Consider the following 17,323-nt stretch of genomic DNA (forward strand, 5'->3'; position numbering starts at 1 on the left):
ATGACAGAATCTGGTTTTTCAGGAAATGTAGACTATGGAGGCATTTGAAAATTTTGCTACTGTACTTTTAAAAATGTGTCATGTACATTTTTGATGTATTTCAGCAGTGACCTTTGTTAATTATTCCCTATCTAAGCAGATCTGTAGTTCCAATGCAAGTGGTAGATTTATGTTTAGCCCTTGGAAATTCAGTGATACTGGCTTACGAAGCAGTTCTTAACAGTGATAATTACTTTGTTTGATTTCTATATCTGGAAGTGAATTAATCTAAATTTTTCTGCACAGTTTCTTTCACTGTATGTCTTCATTGCAGTAGTGTTTTACTTTTCTTATTATCTAGCTCAAAGGCACCATTGTGACGTGAATATATAAGCATATTTGGTGATCTGAAGCAGTATGGTCTACACACACAAAATATCTTTGCCTTGTAGTGCCTCTAATAAAAAAACAAAAGTCTATTGACTTTCACTGTAAAACAAACTTGGAATTGTATTTTTTCTGTTGAAGTTATAGCATATTTCATTACATGAGATCATTTTTTTATCCCACCTTCCTCTAATTATATCTAGAGGATAGAATTCTTTCAAGAAAAATCTCATCATTTTCGTAATGTAGTTCCTGATATAAAATTCTTAGGTTTTTAGGTTGCTTTCGAATAAGGACCTGGCATCTAAATCTGCATTTCATTAAATCATCTAGCTCTAGAAATCCCCTTGTCATGTCCTAGGTTTTCAGTACTCACATGCTTTGTTATGTAGCATTTCATATACAAGCCTATGGTTTATTAAGAAAATATTATTAAGGAATTGCTAAAATTCACACATGCTAGTTAAGTTTCTGGTGTGTTTTAAGAAACATAACATAGGCATCAAGGTATGTACTGAATTAATAAGGCTGATGTTCTGATATTACAGGCACCAATTCTCTCTTAAGAAGACACCTGGTACCAAATGGTCTGTGCAGCCCTTTGATTACAAATAAAATAAAAGCACCCAAAAGTCACATTTATGTCTACTACATCGTACATGAATTTTTAGGTACGTCCATTGCTGATTTCTCTGCAGCTTGCCACCAGTAAAAATAACTGTCCTGGTAGCCTGATGGCTTCTGCTGTGGTGTGGCCAAGGTTTAGGTCGGTAGTGTTAGCTGTGACTGCATCAGCCAAGGAGCCTGGGTCCATAGCTGTAGTAAAAGCTTCTCTGTGTAAACGCCTCTGTGCTGTTTCCTCTAACCAGAGAAACAGATGTCACAGCAGCTGTTGTGATCCCTTTCTGACCCACAGCTTTATAAATTGATCCTACTGCATGCATCACACCTGTTTGATCTGTTATTTTTTTCAAGACCTTTCAAAACCAGTCATAGAAGAAAGTGGTCTGTCTTGGACTCATATGACTTCTGGCATTATGCAGTATCTACTAAGTATGATTTAAAAACAGAAAAAATGAGTCAATTTACTTGATTTAGTGTGGAAGCCTGGATGTATTTCTTCCTAATAAGTTTGTTTGACACATACAATACACTTACTCCCATTCTAGAACTGCCTCACATGCCTGTCCCTGCCTCCTTTCTTAATCTTACTTTTTTCTCCATGTTGCAGAGCTTAAACATAGGAAGTGAGTTATTAGGAATCCTAAATTTGCCATTTTTCTGCCTTCCAGTTATTGCATATGTCACTTTATGTCTCTGTCAGTTTTGAGGATGAACAAATCCCCAAAGTAAAATAAGCAGCATCAGTTCCTAGCAGAAAAAACTTGTGGGGCTCAGAAATGGGAGGGTGAGACATGTAGTCTCTTGCTTTGCTTGAAAACTCTTGGTATTATTTTAGGCAAACTGTTACTCCCAGTCACAGACAACTCTGATTAAAAGAATTAGTTAGTACTTGTAAATGGTACTTAAATTGTTGAGTGAGCCTTTAAAAATTACTTAAAAATTGGACTGAGATTTCCACTTACATGGTGAGTTAGAGATAAGAAATTAATGGGAAAAGATTGTGTAGATAATTTGAATGGCTTTGAAAATCACAGCTGTTATAATGCATTAGACAAGTATATACATCAGCGTGCATGCATGGACGTATCTGATAAATGAAGAATTTTGTCTTCAATTTCAGGAACTGCATCAAAGCCCCAGAGTAAATAGTTTGATCAGCATTTCCTTATTGCAGTCCTGTGAAATAGGACTTGTTCCACCTAATGCTGTCTTACCTGTCCTATCCTGTAACTTGTATTTGTTTTGCCTTTTCACTTTTTGTACACTAAAATGTTAAAACTTGCAGCGATACATTTATCTTCATATGAGAGCAGTGAGAAAACACTTTCACTTTACTCTTCATCAGATCTTAATAACCTTGGTGGTGCCTTGCAATGGTATTACTGCCCTAACTCTGAGTTGGAGGAAAAATGAACAGTTATGTAAAATTTCTAACAGTTTTTTGCCTTTATCATTATACATTTGAAGTCTCAAGATTCTCTCACTACAGGGGAAACAGAAGAACTAGAGTAGTATGAATCAGTTGTATTGTATTCATTCTTTCCTGTAATGAATGTAATGTCGTGTGAGTTCTTGAGCAAATAAGAGGATGCGCCAGACAATGGTCAATCGTTACACATAATGATAAATAAAAGCCAGCTGAATCCACGTGTTGCACCTTTAATTACCCAATGATAATTCTTGTAACACATGTCAAGTCAAGATGACTTTCTTGGGCAGCAAGACAAACAAAAGCATTTAATTTTCAACATAGAGGAGGAACAGGAGGACTAGCAGACAAGACTACTGAGCTAACCATGGGTGGCAAGTGGTTAAAGTTCATCTGAAACCAACCATCATCGTCATTGAAAGAGGCCACTCTTAAGCTTCTGTGGCCAGGCCCTTTGTTCCTTCAGGCTTTTTGTAAAAAAATAAGTTAAAAATCAGGTAAAATTCTTTTGCAACATGTGCAGTGTTTGCGGTTCATGTAATATGTTTGTACGCTTATTGTTAAAGCTGCAGTAGAATAATGAGTCCTCACTTTTGTGTTGCATGCATGAGTGACTTATGCACTGGTTTGAATTAGATGTTGCATGCACTGTTTGTTGTACATCTGAGTCTGAACTACAAGGATGCATGTTCAGTGGCATCTAATAGATTGCCATCAGCTTACTGCATGCAGCATCATAATGTCACACCTCCCCATGCTGAGTAAAATATTATGTTGCATGCTGTTTTAATAGGAATAGGTCAGAGGACTGAAATACCTCATATCAGCAGTGGACCCAAATCCAAACTCTTATCCCAGTCCTCTACATTAACTCAATTGGGATGAACAGCTTGAAAAATATTCCTCTCCAAATTTGAAGCCTGAACTTTACTAATAAAATTTTTAAACCAAATCCATTTATGCCAATATCCCTGGAGGAGAGATGGTGAAAGTGTAAATTTTAGAGTTTATTTGAGTCCAATGCTAAAAATATGAAGCAGTTCAGTTGATGTAATATTTCACCTGTATCTGTGTGGTTTGCAGAAATTGTCAGCAAGCATCACTGAAAAAAAGGGTGAAGACATTGAAATGCAAGAATGTGTCTCCTGTGATTTTTGAAGGCAGATAGGTAATCTGTTGTCTGCAGTGAATTCTGTATTCAGTGTCCTCCTTAACATGCTGTCTTGCTTAAAGGTGAGTGTGTTTTATCTCTGCCTTCATCCAGGTGAACTGTGGGTGTGAGGTGGCACTTAGGAGATGGCAGAACACGTAGACCATTTGCAGTTGCAGGAAAAGATGGGCACAGTTACTTCACAGTCAAAGCTGTGGGGAGCATGAGATGCTGGCTGCTGCTTGGTTCACCAGGAAGCAGGAGTCTCAAAGTGGTTGGAGACATCCTTATAATTCATACAGCACACCTCTGACTGGGTCAATGGTTCAATGGTAGCTATAGTGCCTGATAGTTTGAGAATAATTTACATTTGCTAGTTAAGCTGTTATTAGCACAGAAATGGGGTAGAGTAAATAGGGTTTTGTGTGCCTAAGACTGGAATCTTTCCTTTCAATGCAGTATTAGAGTGGAAATTGTTACTGAGTATTTGGAATAATTTTACTAATACATGGTAATGCAAAGCCAGAGTGAGAGCAATTAAGTGAGCTCCCCCAGTCCATGTGGCTTTGTAAGAAAACAAAGAGCCTCTTGGAGGATAGGGAAGCTGGAAAATTGGAAGCCAAATAGTCAGGGAAGCAGTTACAGATATCATTGTAACCTGGATTTTCAGAAAGATGATGACTCCACGTGGGTCTGCAGCAGCAGGACCTGAAGCAGAATGGTATTAACATGTTTTAAGTGCAAATTGCAGTGCAAAGTTAACTACTGACAGAAACCTGGAAGCCAGGACACTCTTGAGTTCTGCTAATAGCACCTGGCAGATTGATTACACAAAGAATCAATGGCATAAGGAGTTTGTGTGTCGTTCACATGACATGTCCACACCAGACAGTTCACCAACACTCAACAGTTCTTTTTGGCAAACATAGCCCAGATACTTATAAAGTGTCATCTGTCTTATACAGAGCTTTTGTAAAATGCCTCTCTCCAAAGGTCCTGCTTTAGACATGAAGCCAGTTAGGCATTAGAGAAAAATATTTGTTGCACTAAATGTTTTCAGTCTACTTCTGTGAAGTTTCCTGTGTCTGCCTTTGAAATACCTGCTAATATCTACTCTTTGAGAGAAAATATTTTAGTAAAATGACCTGAGGCTGGACCCAGTTTGGAGATTACTATGATCCTGATTGAGCAACAGAAAAGAGTTTTAATTTCTCTCTCCATTTCTCTGACCAGAACTACAATAAGTAGCAAGAGACCAGGCTGAGTGGAAAAAAGCCTGAAAGTCATAAAAGACCTTAAAGGATTGAGTTACTTAGCAGATCTAAACCTAGAAGATTTACATTTTCTTTTATGTTTTTGGTGTCACTGACTATATTCTTTACAGTTGGGGAGTTGTTGATAAGGAAGGTTTTATAGCTGTACATTTAACATCAAGGTTTCATGTGTCCTTACTTTACGTTCATCAAAGCTGTGTATGCATGCAGAGTTAAGAGATATATCTAAGGTGTGCCAGTAGGATAAACAAGTTTCACTCTACATTTCTTAAAATAAGACCATTGTTCAGAACTATTGTATTGGAAGAAATCATTACGATCAGGTAGATTTCTCTGTTACTGATGAATGAAACTGGGTTTCCTGAAACTTACTTGCATGTTATGAAAGAAGGTACAAATTGTACAGAAATTGTCTCAAATATTCCTTAAAAAGTTAGGTCATCTATAACTACTGAGAGCATTGAGCATACCAATGGATAAAAAGTTTCTTTGCCAATAAAAGCAGAAGAGTCCTTTGAACTGCACTGTTTTTTCTTAGGGGGTTAACGGAAGTCTCACACCAAAGATGCAGGAGCATGAGAATAATTATCATTAAATAGATTACATACTGCATATCTAATGACATGGGGTATGCTATGCCTAATAGTTGCCAAAGTCAACCACTTCAGTGTAGAAAGTTTATTCAATAAACCAAAAATTAAATTGGCCAGCTTCCTTTCATTTTCTGCTTTTAGATTTTCTACATGTGAGAAAAACTCCATTTGAAGAAACAGAATGGAGAGCTGCCAAAAAGAAAAAGAAGAGTTGTCATCTTCTTGCTCTACAAGTGACATCGGCTTGTGTGACACATCCGCTTGATGTCACCTTATTCCACAAAAGTTTTCTTCCAGGCTTCCCACCAAGACAGACTTCATTTCAGTCAGGATGGTGGCAAATGGCGTCGCTTGGTCTCTGCACCAGTTTCTGTGGGGGTTTCCCCTCAGGGGTGCTGCTGCATGGTACTCTGGATTCCTGGCAGTAGGTGCATCTTCGCCGCACAGTTAGTCTTCCTTTTCTCTCCATACCCTTGATTTGTTCTCCTTAGCTACTTCTTCAGCCTTGCATCCTCCAGACGTGGTCAATCTGTCGTCAAATACTGGTTCAGTCTTCAGAGGTTGTGAATGTCCCCTGTGCTGTTTCAGACTGCCCATCCTCATTTTGCCTGTTTTGCAAGTGAACAAAAAAAAATTCATTATTAAACAGACTTCTGAAAATGGATTTTTGGTCTCTTTTTTTTTTTCTTTTTTTTTTTAAAATATTCTCAGAAACAAGTTATTTTTAAATTTAGTACAGACTTTGTTTCTCCTCAGCAAATACTGGTATAATACTTGGTAATGATTAAAACTGACAGGAACTTAGTATTGTTAGGAAATAACTGTGAACATTCTGAGCAGTTCTTCCATTTTAGAAAGTCGGTCTTTTGAGGTCAGTTTTTCAAGCTGTGAAGTCCTAAGCTTTTGGGATGGGAAGAAGCAAACTCAGGAACTACAGGACACTAGGATATCTAAACAAGAGAGTATTACTAAGCTTGAAATATTTTGATACAAAACATTTCAGACTAAAACGTTGTCACATTTTCTCATCTCATTATTTGAGATGGTTTTACTTTTCCAAATAAGCTGAGAAAGTCTGTGTTTTTTCTATGTGTATGCAATTTCCCTGAAATATGAGTTCCAGAATTCTGGGGTTTAATCAATTAAATCATATTAATTAAGGACAGGAACAGCACAATCAAAAAGTGGAGAGTATTTTTATGTGATAATGTTTCATAGAGGAGCACTTTGGAGCTTCCTGAGTGGACTACTTTGTATAACAGAATAAATATCACTAAAGCTATGAATGATACCAGGGCATTAGCCTTTTTAATGGAACTAAATGGCAATGTAAAATGTCCTTTTTTCTGTCTCAGATGTCAAGCCACTTTAAAGCAGTACAGGTCAATCTCAGAAAATGAATATTGGTGATTTTTTTCTGAACGTCCTTGAACGCTGAAATTATATTCAAAATACGCAACATGTTTTGTGCCAAGAAAATGACTCCACAGTATGACCATCTGCAAAGCAGAAAATATTCTTGGGCAGAGTTGGAACTCAGCATGTGGTCCCTAGGGCAGACAGCACAGTAACTAATTTTGCAAGAGATCAGCATAACTCTACACTGATTTTTGTCTGAGCCCAGCTAATGAAGCAAGATGTGGCTTAGAAAGGTGTAATGTGTGTCTATGTCAAATAATTTTCATATTAGAAAGGAAACAAATGTAGTAATATCCAACATTTTTCAAACTGCTCAATATTTGGCCATGCAGGTATGTACGAAACTTTTGGTTTTGCCTTCCTTAGGAAAGTGTTTCCATGCAGTCAGGTGATGGCATGCTCAGCCTAGTGGCAATATCTGTTCCTGGGCTTGATTTGTGACTCAGTTGTTCATGCTGCTGAGGTATTTGCAAATTTGATTTGCTGAAAAAGATTTGTTACATCTGCCCTGCCCTGCCTGGCAATGCAAACTGGAGAGAAGCCTTCAGGCCATCCTTTCCACATCACCAGGCTATCTGGCTGTCTGTGCACAACTTCACCCCCAAAATGATCTAGAATATTCTGAGCAGAGTGATAAGAGAATTGTCATAGAATGGTTTGGGTTGGAAGTGACCTTAAAGACCATTCAGTTCCAATCCCCCTTCCATGGGCAGGGATACCTATCACTGGACCAGGTTGCTCAGGGCCTCATCCAACCTGGCCCTGTACACTTCCAGGGTTGGGGTACTCACAGTTTCTCTGGAAAACCTGTTCCAGTGCCTCACTTTCCTCACAATGGAGAATTTCTTCCTAACATCTTGTCTAAACCTCCCCTTTCAGTCTGAAGCCATTCCCCCTGTCTTATGCCTTTGTAAAATGCCCTTGTAAAAAGTCTCTCATCACGTTTCTTGTAGGCTCCCTTCGTGGCTGGAAGGCCATGTTAGTTCACCCTAAAGCCTTCACTTCTCAAGGCTGTACAATCCCAGTTCTCCACCCAGGAAAGGTGCTCCATCCCTCTAATCATCTTGGTGGCCCTTGAATAAAATGCATATCATTGCAGTGACAGATGTACAGTCATCCTTTTTCTTCTTATTTTCTTGAAATACTGCTTTTAGACTCCTTAACTCCCACACGGGAAAAGTACTGTGCCTTCTGTTGCAGGCATGCAAAGAGTTGCTGCCAGGGCATCCTGACCTTGATTACACAGAATTGCTCTATGAATATGTTTTCTGAAGTTCCCAGCATTTTCACTGAAAGTGTTGTTACCTTGAACTCTGTAGTTGCTTGAATACATTTAATATTCACAGAGGTTCAAAATCCAGAGACTCCCAGCCTTCCCACAGCCTTTGGGAACACTGAGTTCTGTAAAACCGAGATATTTTACTAAAAGGAAGACAGATAGCTGGAAATTGTATAGTGCTTCTTTACTGAGAGGACGTGTAGCCCGGGTTTTCCAGCTTCTTCTTTGAAAAAGTCTTCTCTGCTCTACCAAGACTGACCATGCAAGGAGTAGTCAAGGCTTGCGAAGCCTTGTCCTGGGCTTCAGCCTTTTCAGCTAGTGTATTTCCTCTCCTATGCTCAAGTGGCAGTTTGTATCAACAAGGTCCTTGAGTCAGATGAATCTATTGAGTAACACACTTAATGTCTGCTTATCATGAGCTGGCAGATAGGAGTGGTAGAAAACTGTAAGACCCAACACTGCACTAGAAAAATGACAAGATTGGACACTTTTTTTTTGGGTGCATTGGCCTGAAAATCCCCCTTGTCTTTCTCAAAGTTCCATGCTGCCACTAGAGAGAAGATGATGGGGGCAAATAGGAAGAAAAAGGAAATTATAGACTAATTTATCCCTCAAGCACATATCTCAGAAATCCAAGTCCTTTCTATGAGAGGCAAAACCTAGGAGGTATCTCAATGCGCCAGATGGACCACTGGAAGAGACAACGAGGTGACAAATGTTGGTGATGTCTCTGTGAGAGCAACTTGCAGTCAAAATGCCTGGGAAACTAAGACACACCTGGTGAAGCAAGAGGCATGGGTCTGAAAGACTGAAGTGGGCTGGAGAGTGCCACTGGCCTAAACTTCCCGTTCTATTTTCTCCAAAGGATTTACTTCAGCAGAAGAAAGAGATGGGGAACCACAAGTTTTAGCTTAGTAGCCAGAGAGGATGACTCTGTAAAAGACAAAGTCTGTTTTTTTGTTTTTTTTTTTCTTGAGTCAAAGAGAAGCATTTTTGGTGAATCTTTCTTTTGAGAGGTGTATTATTACTTTTCCCTGGTTACATTTTCAGGAGTAACCCTTGTCTCAGTATCAGGTTGATCACTGTGTGTTGCTTCCTGTGCTTTATTTCTAAGATGCATCAGACATGTTCTTTTAAACCAATTGCTTTTTACTTACTCTGTAAGAAAATCTAGTAATTACTTTAACTAAAACACTTGTTTGGAGTAAAAAAAAAGGTGAAGGTGGGAACTAAACACAGGTGCTGAACTGTGAAATGGGGTGGTGTTGTAGTATAATGGCCTGAGTGCATATGCAAGGCAGGGTTTGTAGTGAGAGGCAATTTTATCAGATAAACAGATGTAAGTGGGGAAAAAAAGGCATAAGATAAGTTATTGAACAAACAACCTCTCCTCTAGACCTGAAGAAATAATAGTGTGCTTGAAAGGTTTTTTAGCCATCTCTTGCTATAAATCTCACACTTCTTCAGAATAGCAGGACTGTAAACCCACCTCAAGGTGTGTTCCATTCCCGCAACCACCCATCTCCCCAAACCAATAAAATGTGATTCTTCCAGGTGATTCACACTTTGGATTGGGTCCAAGCTAAAAGCACACAAGGCATAACTATACAGCAATTACTGATTGCCACCTGTCACATTTGCTGAGCCATTAAAAGTTGAATGCTGGTATGAGTACGCTTGTATGACTTTGTTCTTCTATTCTTCTGACTCACTTGTTGAACCTGTGCAAAGTTAAAATATTCAGCATATGGCATAAAGTTAATATAATTTGTGTCTTTATCCAGATCATGTTTCAAGGTTTTGATTATTTTTACTGTTCTTTAGCTTGTAGTTCATTGTTTCCCATTTTGTTGTTTTCTGATTTGGTTGTTTTGGTTGGTTGGTTTGGTTTGGTTTTGAGTTTTAGGGGGGGTTGCATTAAATATGTATTATTTGCATGGGTTTGCCTCTATATATAATGTGCTGTTAGTCTCAATACTTATTAAAAATAGTTGAACAAGGTTTGGAGTCACCTTTGCTTTTTCCTGTGAAACCATTCTGTCTTGCAGTGGGACCAGCCTATTAAAGCCTTGTACCTAGTGGTCAGAGGGAAGGCCTGTGTGTGTACAGGAGCAAATTCTAAACACTGAACAGATTGACCATTCAGATTATAAATTGCTAAATACTGAAAAGAACTGTAAGGTTTGTTTGAGGCAATATAATTTCAAGAGTTTTTGTGGTGTACAGTTACTCTTTTATGAATGGGTATAAATTCAAATCAGTTTTGGGAACATCACTTTCAGGCAACCTGAGTGCAATGGGAAGATTGAAGAAATGTTAAAAAACTGAAGCAAAATATTGATGGCAATATTTTTCCCTATAATATAAACCTTAGGCCACTAATAAACTACTCAGACTGTATTGAACTAGTATAAATTAAAATGTTGTACATCTCATGTACTGCATAGAATGTACATATTACCAGGAATATTTTAGAATTCTGATACTATCTAAAGCCTGGTGGTTTTGCTCTGACTGGAAAAATCATTGTAAAGTAGTAAGAAAAATGATATTTCTAACTCTCCCATTAAAAAAAAAACTTTTTTTTTTTTTTTTTTTTTTTTTTTTTTTTTTTTAAGAAGGTATTAAGCAATGTACAAAAGTGAGACTGGAAAGATGGTATTAAGAGGAATATTCTAATTTACAGTGAGAAAAGGTCTTTTTGATAGTGTGAGGAAACATTTTCTTTTTTAGAGGAAAGCTAACTGACCCGCTAACTATCCTCACTTGTGATCAGAAATACACTTGAAACTGTTCTCCAGTGCATTTCAAGAGTAATGAAGAAACCCACACATTCTTTTGCCATAAAGCTTTTTTCTGTTTCTTCAGGGAAGCAATCAGTCGTGTTTGTGAAGCCATGCCTGGTGCCAAAAGAGCCTTCAAGAAACGAAAGGTATTTTTTCTTCTTGTGGTGCAGTTGACTGTATTTTCCCTGCTCAGCACAGTGGAGACCAGGCACAGCAGGCAGGTTACTTTAAGGCAGCTTTGAGAATTGCAGATGATTAATCATTTAAAGTATTGGCTGTTTTTACACACTCTGTGTTGTTGCTTGCCCTTTTGGTCAGGATCTGCTTTTGTAGGCATCTGGAAATATAAATACATCTGGGATGAAGATGGTGCCTTTATGTTCCTTCTGTAGACACCTCCTCCTTTTACTTTTTTTTTTTTAGATTGCAGGTGGAAGAGTTGAAACCAACAAATGGGATGCCTTTTCATAAAATGTATGAATAAATTATGAAAATAGTTGCTGGAAGATACTGCAGAAGCCCAAAACATATATAGATTTGAAAGTGACTAGATCTTTTCTTGAAGGATAGATCTATTGATGACATTTAATGAGTCTGGTGATCACTGATTTCTGGAAATGGAAAGAGCATATGAGATGATCCTTTGTTCCCTATGCTCTTTCCATAAACACTTGTGGCTGTTTCTCAGTGCCCAGTGCTGATGGTGAGTCCAGTGTGTGCCTGATGTCACTATTACTATGCTTTTATTTTTGTGCTGTGAGTTAGAGTCTTCAAACAGGGAGAGGAGGAAGCCTTGGCTCAGCTCCTGCACTGGCTCTCCACAGTCTCTTCCAGAGGCCTGCTAGCAAAGCTCGGATGTAATGCTGTCTTTAAGGAAAGAGGCATAGAAAGTAGTTAATTATAGCCCTTGTACAGGAGGAGAATGGGCAGGTGAGGGAAAAGGTCTGTCTGCTTCCCCAGCTGCTCCACCACTAGGCAGAACCTCAGCAGAAAAGAACATGAGGAAACGTCAGTTGTTTGCAATGGAGAATCATATTCTGGTAAAGGCAATCTATATGTGCCAACATGTGTCACAGTGTAATTAGAAATTTTCTCAGAAATTAAAGCTATGGTTTCACTTCCACCAAATTTACGCATTTCTTGGTTCTCTGGCTTTTCATTTTAAATCTGAAAGTAAAGATGAAAGCATCTTTCTTCTTGGAAAGTAAAATGACACAAAATGTAGTTGAAAAAGTAAGTTCATCAGAGTTCCAAGTGCCTAGTGATACACCTTGCTGTGTTACAGGTTTTAAAAGTAATGTTGCTTATCAGTTATTGAAAAGAGCAACAGAATTTCAGATACATGTCAAAGACATGTCTTTTGCCAGTCTGAACATTCGTTCCTTCTAACATTTGTTAGTGGCATATCAATTTGGTTAAGGTGTCATGTACTTCACCTGAGGCCAAATTCTCAGATGTTACCTACACTGTGAGTAGGTGATCCGTAGGCATGGCCCAGGAATCCTGAGGGATTAAGGCAAGAGATACAATAATATTCAAAAGAATTTGTTCAAAAGAGAAGTTCATGAAGTACTAGCTCTGTAACATGGAAGGGTTGAAATAGTGCAGCACAGATTACGTAGGAGCAGTATGTACATAGTGTATTTTTAATCAGTTAAACAGAAGGAAAAGAAGATAAAATTGAATGCATGTAAACTTTCAGGACTACAGAAGCTCAAGTGTGTCCATCATGCTAGGAACAAAGCTATCCAAGCTTGCAGGCAGCTTAGGACAAATGCAAATATAGTGGCAGAAGAACACTGTTTCCAGTTATTTTGCTTTTATATCCTAATGACCAGCATGAACGTTCACCAGTGCAAGTAGAGTAAGTGAAAGGACTTGGTCTGTTACTGTTGGGCAGCCTGATTTTTTACAGGCTGTGGTTACTTGAAAGAGGCTGCTCTCATGCAGCTATGTGATTCTGCAGAGCTGTCAAAAGTGAGAAGTTTGTGAATTTTTCTTTGACAGTGTAACTTCTATTGCTACATAACCTCCTAAGAGCTGGTGAAATGCCTATAAGACTTATCAATACTGTTACATCCTATATATTACATTCTAAGACTTCTTCTCTGATAATCTTTAGATGCATGTTTTACTCCAGCATGAAGAGGTTTTGTTTGTCCATCTCTGACTTTTACCTACTCTTGTGTCTACAAGCAAAGTCATAGAATGGTTTGGGTTGGAAGGGACCTTTAGAGGTCATCTAGTCCATAACACTCTGTATCCCATTTTGTGAGCATTCCATCGGTATCACTGGAGTCCCACTTTCCATGTGGCATGGAGGTAGTACAGCCAGTAGATGTAGAGAAAACAACATATTTCTTTTCAAGAGTTGAAACTATTTTTACTGAACAAGAACACTGTCATTTTAAGATACTGACTTGAAGGTATTCATCTTAGTCTGATTACTTGGTCTCTTGGTGAAGATGAGACTGTGCTATCTCACAAAACCCCTATTTTTTGGTCAAGAGTAGATGAAGAACTCCTTGGCTAGTATTACTATCATTATTATTATTATTATTATTATTATTATTATTATCAATAATAATAATAGTAGTAGTAGTAGTAGTTGTAGTTGTAGTGGTAGTATAAATGAGAAATAATATCCAGAGGAAAACAGCTGTTGCAATTAAATGATCTTTGAAAATTCATAAACTTTTTAGAAGCCTTTAAGATCACCACTAATCCTGCATACAATGAAGGTCATTAAAAAAAAATCAGAGAACAAAAATCTGCTTTTTCCCCCCCTCCTCACAGCCACCAAGCAAAGTCCTTTCTAGCATCTTGGGAAAGAGCAATCTTCAGTTTGCAGGAATGAGCATAATGTTGAATATCTCCACCAGCAGCTTAAATCTAATGAATCCAGATACAAAACAGGTGAGTGTAACTTCTGTATTAATTTGTGAGGCTTTTGATGAACAGCCTGCTGCACAATTATTTGCTGTCTGCCAAATACTCAGTTACTCAACATTATTATTCCTCAATAATGTCATAAAAGGAATGAACCCAAAATGCAATCGTGGTAGAAGTCAGCATATTGACTATTCAACACAACTTTGATGGATTTTTTTTTTCTTGCCATGTTACAGATAGATGCTCTTAAAAGACCTATGATGTGAAAAACCATTTTCTGGTCATGGGAGTATTTATTGAATAAAAATACAAACTTTCAGAGTAGTAAGAGGGTTATGCTTGGAGCAACAACTAAAATACTGAATGTGCATCTCAGTTTTGTTGTTTTCTTCCAATTTAGAGACTTAAAGGGCAAACTGTTCCTGAGGCACTGCTAAAAATACAGCCTCAGGGATTTTGCAGTGCTGTGAAAGGCCAGTCTTTTAGAGAGACAAGGAAGCCTTTTTAAAGTAGCTCATTTCTTCTTCTTCACTGTGCCGAAGGTACAGACAGACTATGGGGAATCACTGCAGTGGTTTGTGAATGATGTATGAGACGAGAAAAATCCTTGCTCAGGGTGTATATAAAGAGGAAGCAGACAGACATGCGTAGTCAGTGCTGTGCTATTTGCTGTGAACCACATATTGCATTAGGGCATGAAACTTTCTGCCCAGATACAGAGAGGAAAAAGTAAAATTCCTGCTGTCCTTTGGGGCCTTGGGGTTAAAAAATAAGAAAGAATATATATACACCGTCTATTAGAAAGCTTGCTGTTCATTACTATGTCTTCATTCATGTATCTTCATTCTTACCCTTATTTAGAAAACATCACAATCCTCTACAATGAGCACTGAGACTGTGGGAGCAGTGCTATGACTGGCTGCAGTAGTTTGTAGCCTTAGTATGGAATATACACAGCAGTGCTTCTCCTAAGCACAGGTACACCCCATCAAAAGCATAAGAACTTGATGTTAATTAGCTCTACTGAGGAAGTGCCAGACCCTGAAAGTCAGCTTGTCATCAGCCAATGCTAGGGCAGAAATGTAGTTAAACTCATTTATTTCAGAGAAGAGCCATCCCCCACGTTTTCCTTTTCTCTGAATTGACAAAACAGTTCATCTTTCTCTCACGTCATTCTTTTTGAGGTAGACTGTTCTGGGTGCTGCAGGCCTGGGAAACGTCTGGTTTCTCAGAGATCCCTAATCTGGCTGTGGCCTTCTCTATTTCTTGTTTATGCCAAGGATTTGATTTGCAGACAAGCATGGCCCAGCAGCTTTGTGTTTGAGGCTCCACACAGGAGAATGGCTGTGAACTTATGTAATAGCCTCCTTTTCCCCACAGATATGGAAGGACAGAAAAGACCAGAAAAGGGCCAAGTGTTGTTGGCCCTTGTGGTAGAAGGAAAGCAATTGCATGTACCCCTGCACAACAGTTCTGTGAACACATTAGGCAGGGATGAGTGGAAAATGATTTTGTTTTGATTATTTCTTTGAAATGAAGGTTGGCATAGATTGAAAGGCTTCTAAATTATATGCCAACATTAGTGAATTCCTCTGTTTTAAGCAATTAATTGATAATTTGCTGTCTCTTTTCAGTATTTTTGTGTTGGTGGAGGTGAGGTGGGGAATACCCCTACCTCAAACTAAATTAGCTATGAAATTTTAAAAAAACACCTGACTTGAACTAATGGTTTCAAGCACTTTTTAGCTTCCTTAAAATTTGAAAAAAATTAGTTTAGAAACAATCTGAAATATTTTTTCTTTTATGTGCTGAAATAAAAGATTAGGTTATTTGCACAAGTCAAGATAGTGATGATATGAAATGTCTAACAGAACTTCACTGGTTCAGTTCTATTGTTAGGATGTTCTACATTCTATACGTATTCTATGTTCTATATATTCTATTGTTAGTTCTTTAAGGAAAAAAAGATAAGGAAGTCCTCTCTGCTGAATAACAGAACACTGATTCATCAGTGTACACTTAAAAACTAACCACATCTTTGGAGGATGCTGTGGGACAAGCAGGGCTATTGAAAATGAAGTGCTCTTTATATAAAAGAAACACTACAAATACTAGTCACCTCTCTCTGACTTAGTGAAGCAGTGAGATCCAGGTTTCTTTCTGATGAAGGTAGTTGATAGTTCAGGTCTTTAAGAAGCAGGTTAGAGGAAACAGCACAGAGAATATTTTTCCAGCCAGTTTTGTTTTTTCCAGAATGGTTTTCTGCATGTGGTTCCCTGTCCAAAGTGAAGAATCAAGATCCTAATTCTATTGTCAGATGCTCTGATGCACTAAACAGGGGCCTGTCCCATCACAGATGAATTCCTTGGCATGGCTTCTGTGACTCAAATATCAAGTGAAAAATTCTTTCAATTCTTTCTTGGTTGTTACGTGATTTTATTATTAAAAGATTTTGTAAGTTAATTCTCAGAATAGCAGAGATGTTCTGCATTTATTAGAGGTTCAGGACAAATTGTCCCTTCCCAGAGAAATATCATATTAGTTCAAATTTTACATAAGCAGTTTGAATTTCAAATGCCCTAGAGTGTGCCTGTGAATTTGTCCACAATACTACACTGCAGCTAGATTCAAAATTCTGTTTGCATATTGTAAACATGTTGATGTTTGAAACATAAAATTACACAGTAGGTGTTGGATGCAATGTTAGGAATCATAGCTGGTGTACAGGTTGGCATGGTTTCATTGATTTCACCAGAATGGCATCAGCAGAAAAACGGTTTGATGAATAGGACCTTTTGTTTCATTCATCATTATCTTTAATAAAGAAAGTGAGTTTTAGCAGATTAAAATTTCTCCAAAGATACTCTCTGACAGGTCTGTATGATTTACTGGAGTTCTGAGTACATTTAGCAATCTTGCAGTGTCCTGATACATTTTAAAGAACACCAGAATAGATACATTCATCCTTAAGTTTGTTTATATTTATCATGCTACTCTTTGAAGTCCTTGTAGGTAATTTTTATCTTGATTTTGGATTTTCACCAGCAAACAAGCAAAAAAGAAATCAAAATTGCAAACTGTAAGAAACCCATCTGATTCACACTTATTCTTTCTGATCCATGCAGATCATAGCAAATCACCATATGCAGTCCATCTCCTTTGCGTCTGGAGGTGATCCGGTAAGCATTTCTCTAAAGCCTTCTCCCACACAGATACCGCTTTATGAGTGTGACTAAATTTAACGCATATCTTAATAAAAGAAAAATATAGCCACAATAGCTCCTGCTTCTTCTTTCATAAATTTTTCTTGATAGTTGCCATCAAGCTGTCTTCGAGGGGAATGGTTGATAAGCATTAGTAGATCCTCTCCTTTGAATGACTGATACAAAAAGTTACAAGGGGCTTTAAGCATTCACATAGTAACTGATGAGCTGGGCTTTGTTTTTCAGACTAATGTAGAATAGTCATATGGGCTTTGTATGGATTTTTATCCTGTTTTTTATCTTTCACT

The 17,323-nt window shown here is 37.9% G+C and overlaps 1 protein-coding gene across 1 annotated transcript in view; it reads left to right on the forward strand.

The window, feature by feature from the left end:
* The window catches only part of SHC3 (SHC adaptor protein 3), a 57,694-nt gene that overhangs the window by 17,535 nt on the left and 22,836 nt on the right, over window positions 1–17,323 (forward strand). Inside the window, exons 3-5 of the mRNA XM_066181661.1 lie at window positions 11,003–11,066; window positions 13,717–13,836; window positions 16,938–16,991. Coding sequence (XP_066037758.1) covers window positions 11,003–11,066; window positions 13,717–13,836; window positions 16,938–16,991 — 238 coding nt within the window. The remainder of the gene's footprint in view (window positions 1–11,002; window positions 11,067–13,716; window positions 13,837–16,937; window positions 16,992–17,323) is intronic.

Source organism: Chamaea fasciata, unplaced genomic scaffold, assembly GCF_029207755.1.
Source record: "Chamaea fasciata isolate MVZ Bird 193981 ecotype frontalis unplaced genomic scaffold, bChaFas1.0.hap1 SCAF_4, whole genome shotgun sequence".
In the NCBI taxonomy this organism is placed as follows: Eukaryota; Metazoa; Chordata; class Aves; order Passeriformes; family Sylviidae; genus Chamaea; species Chamaea fasciata.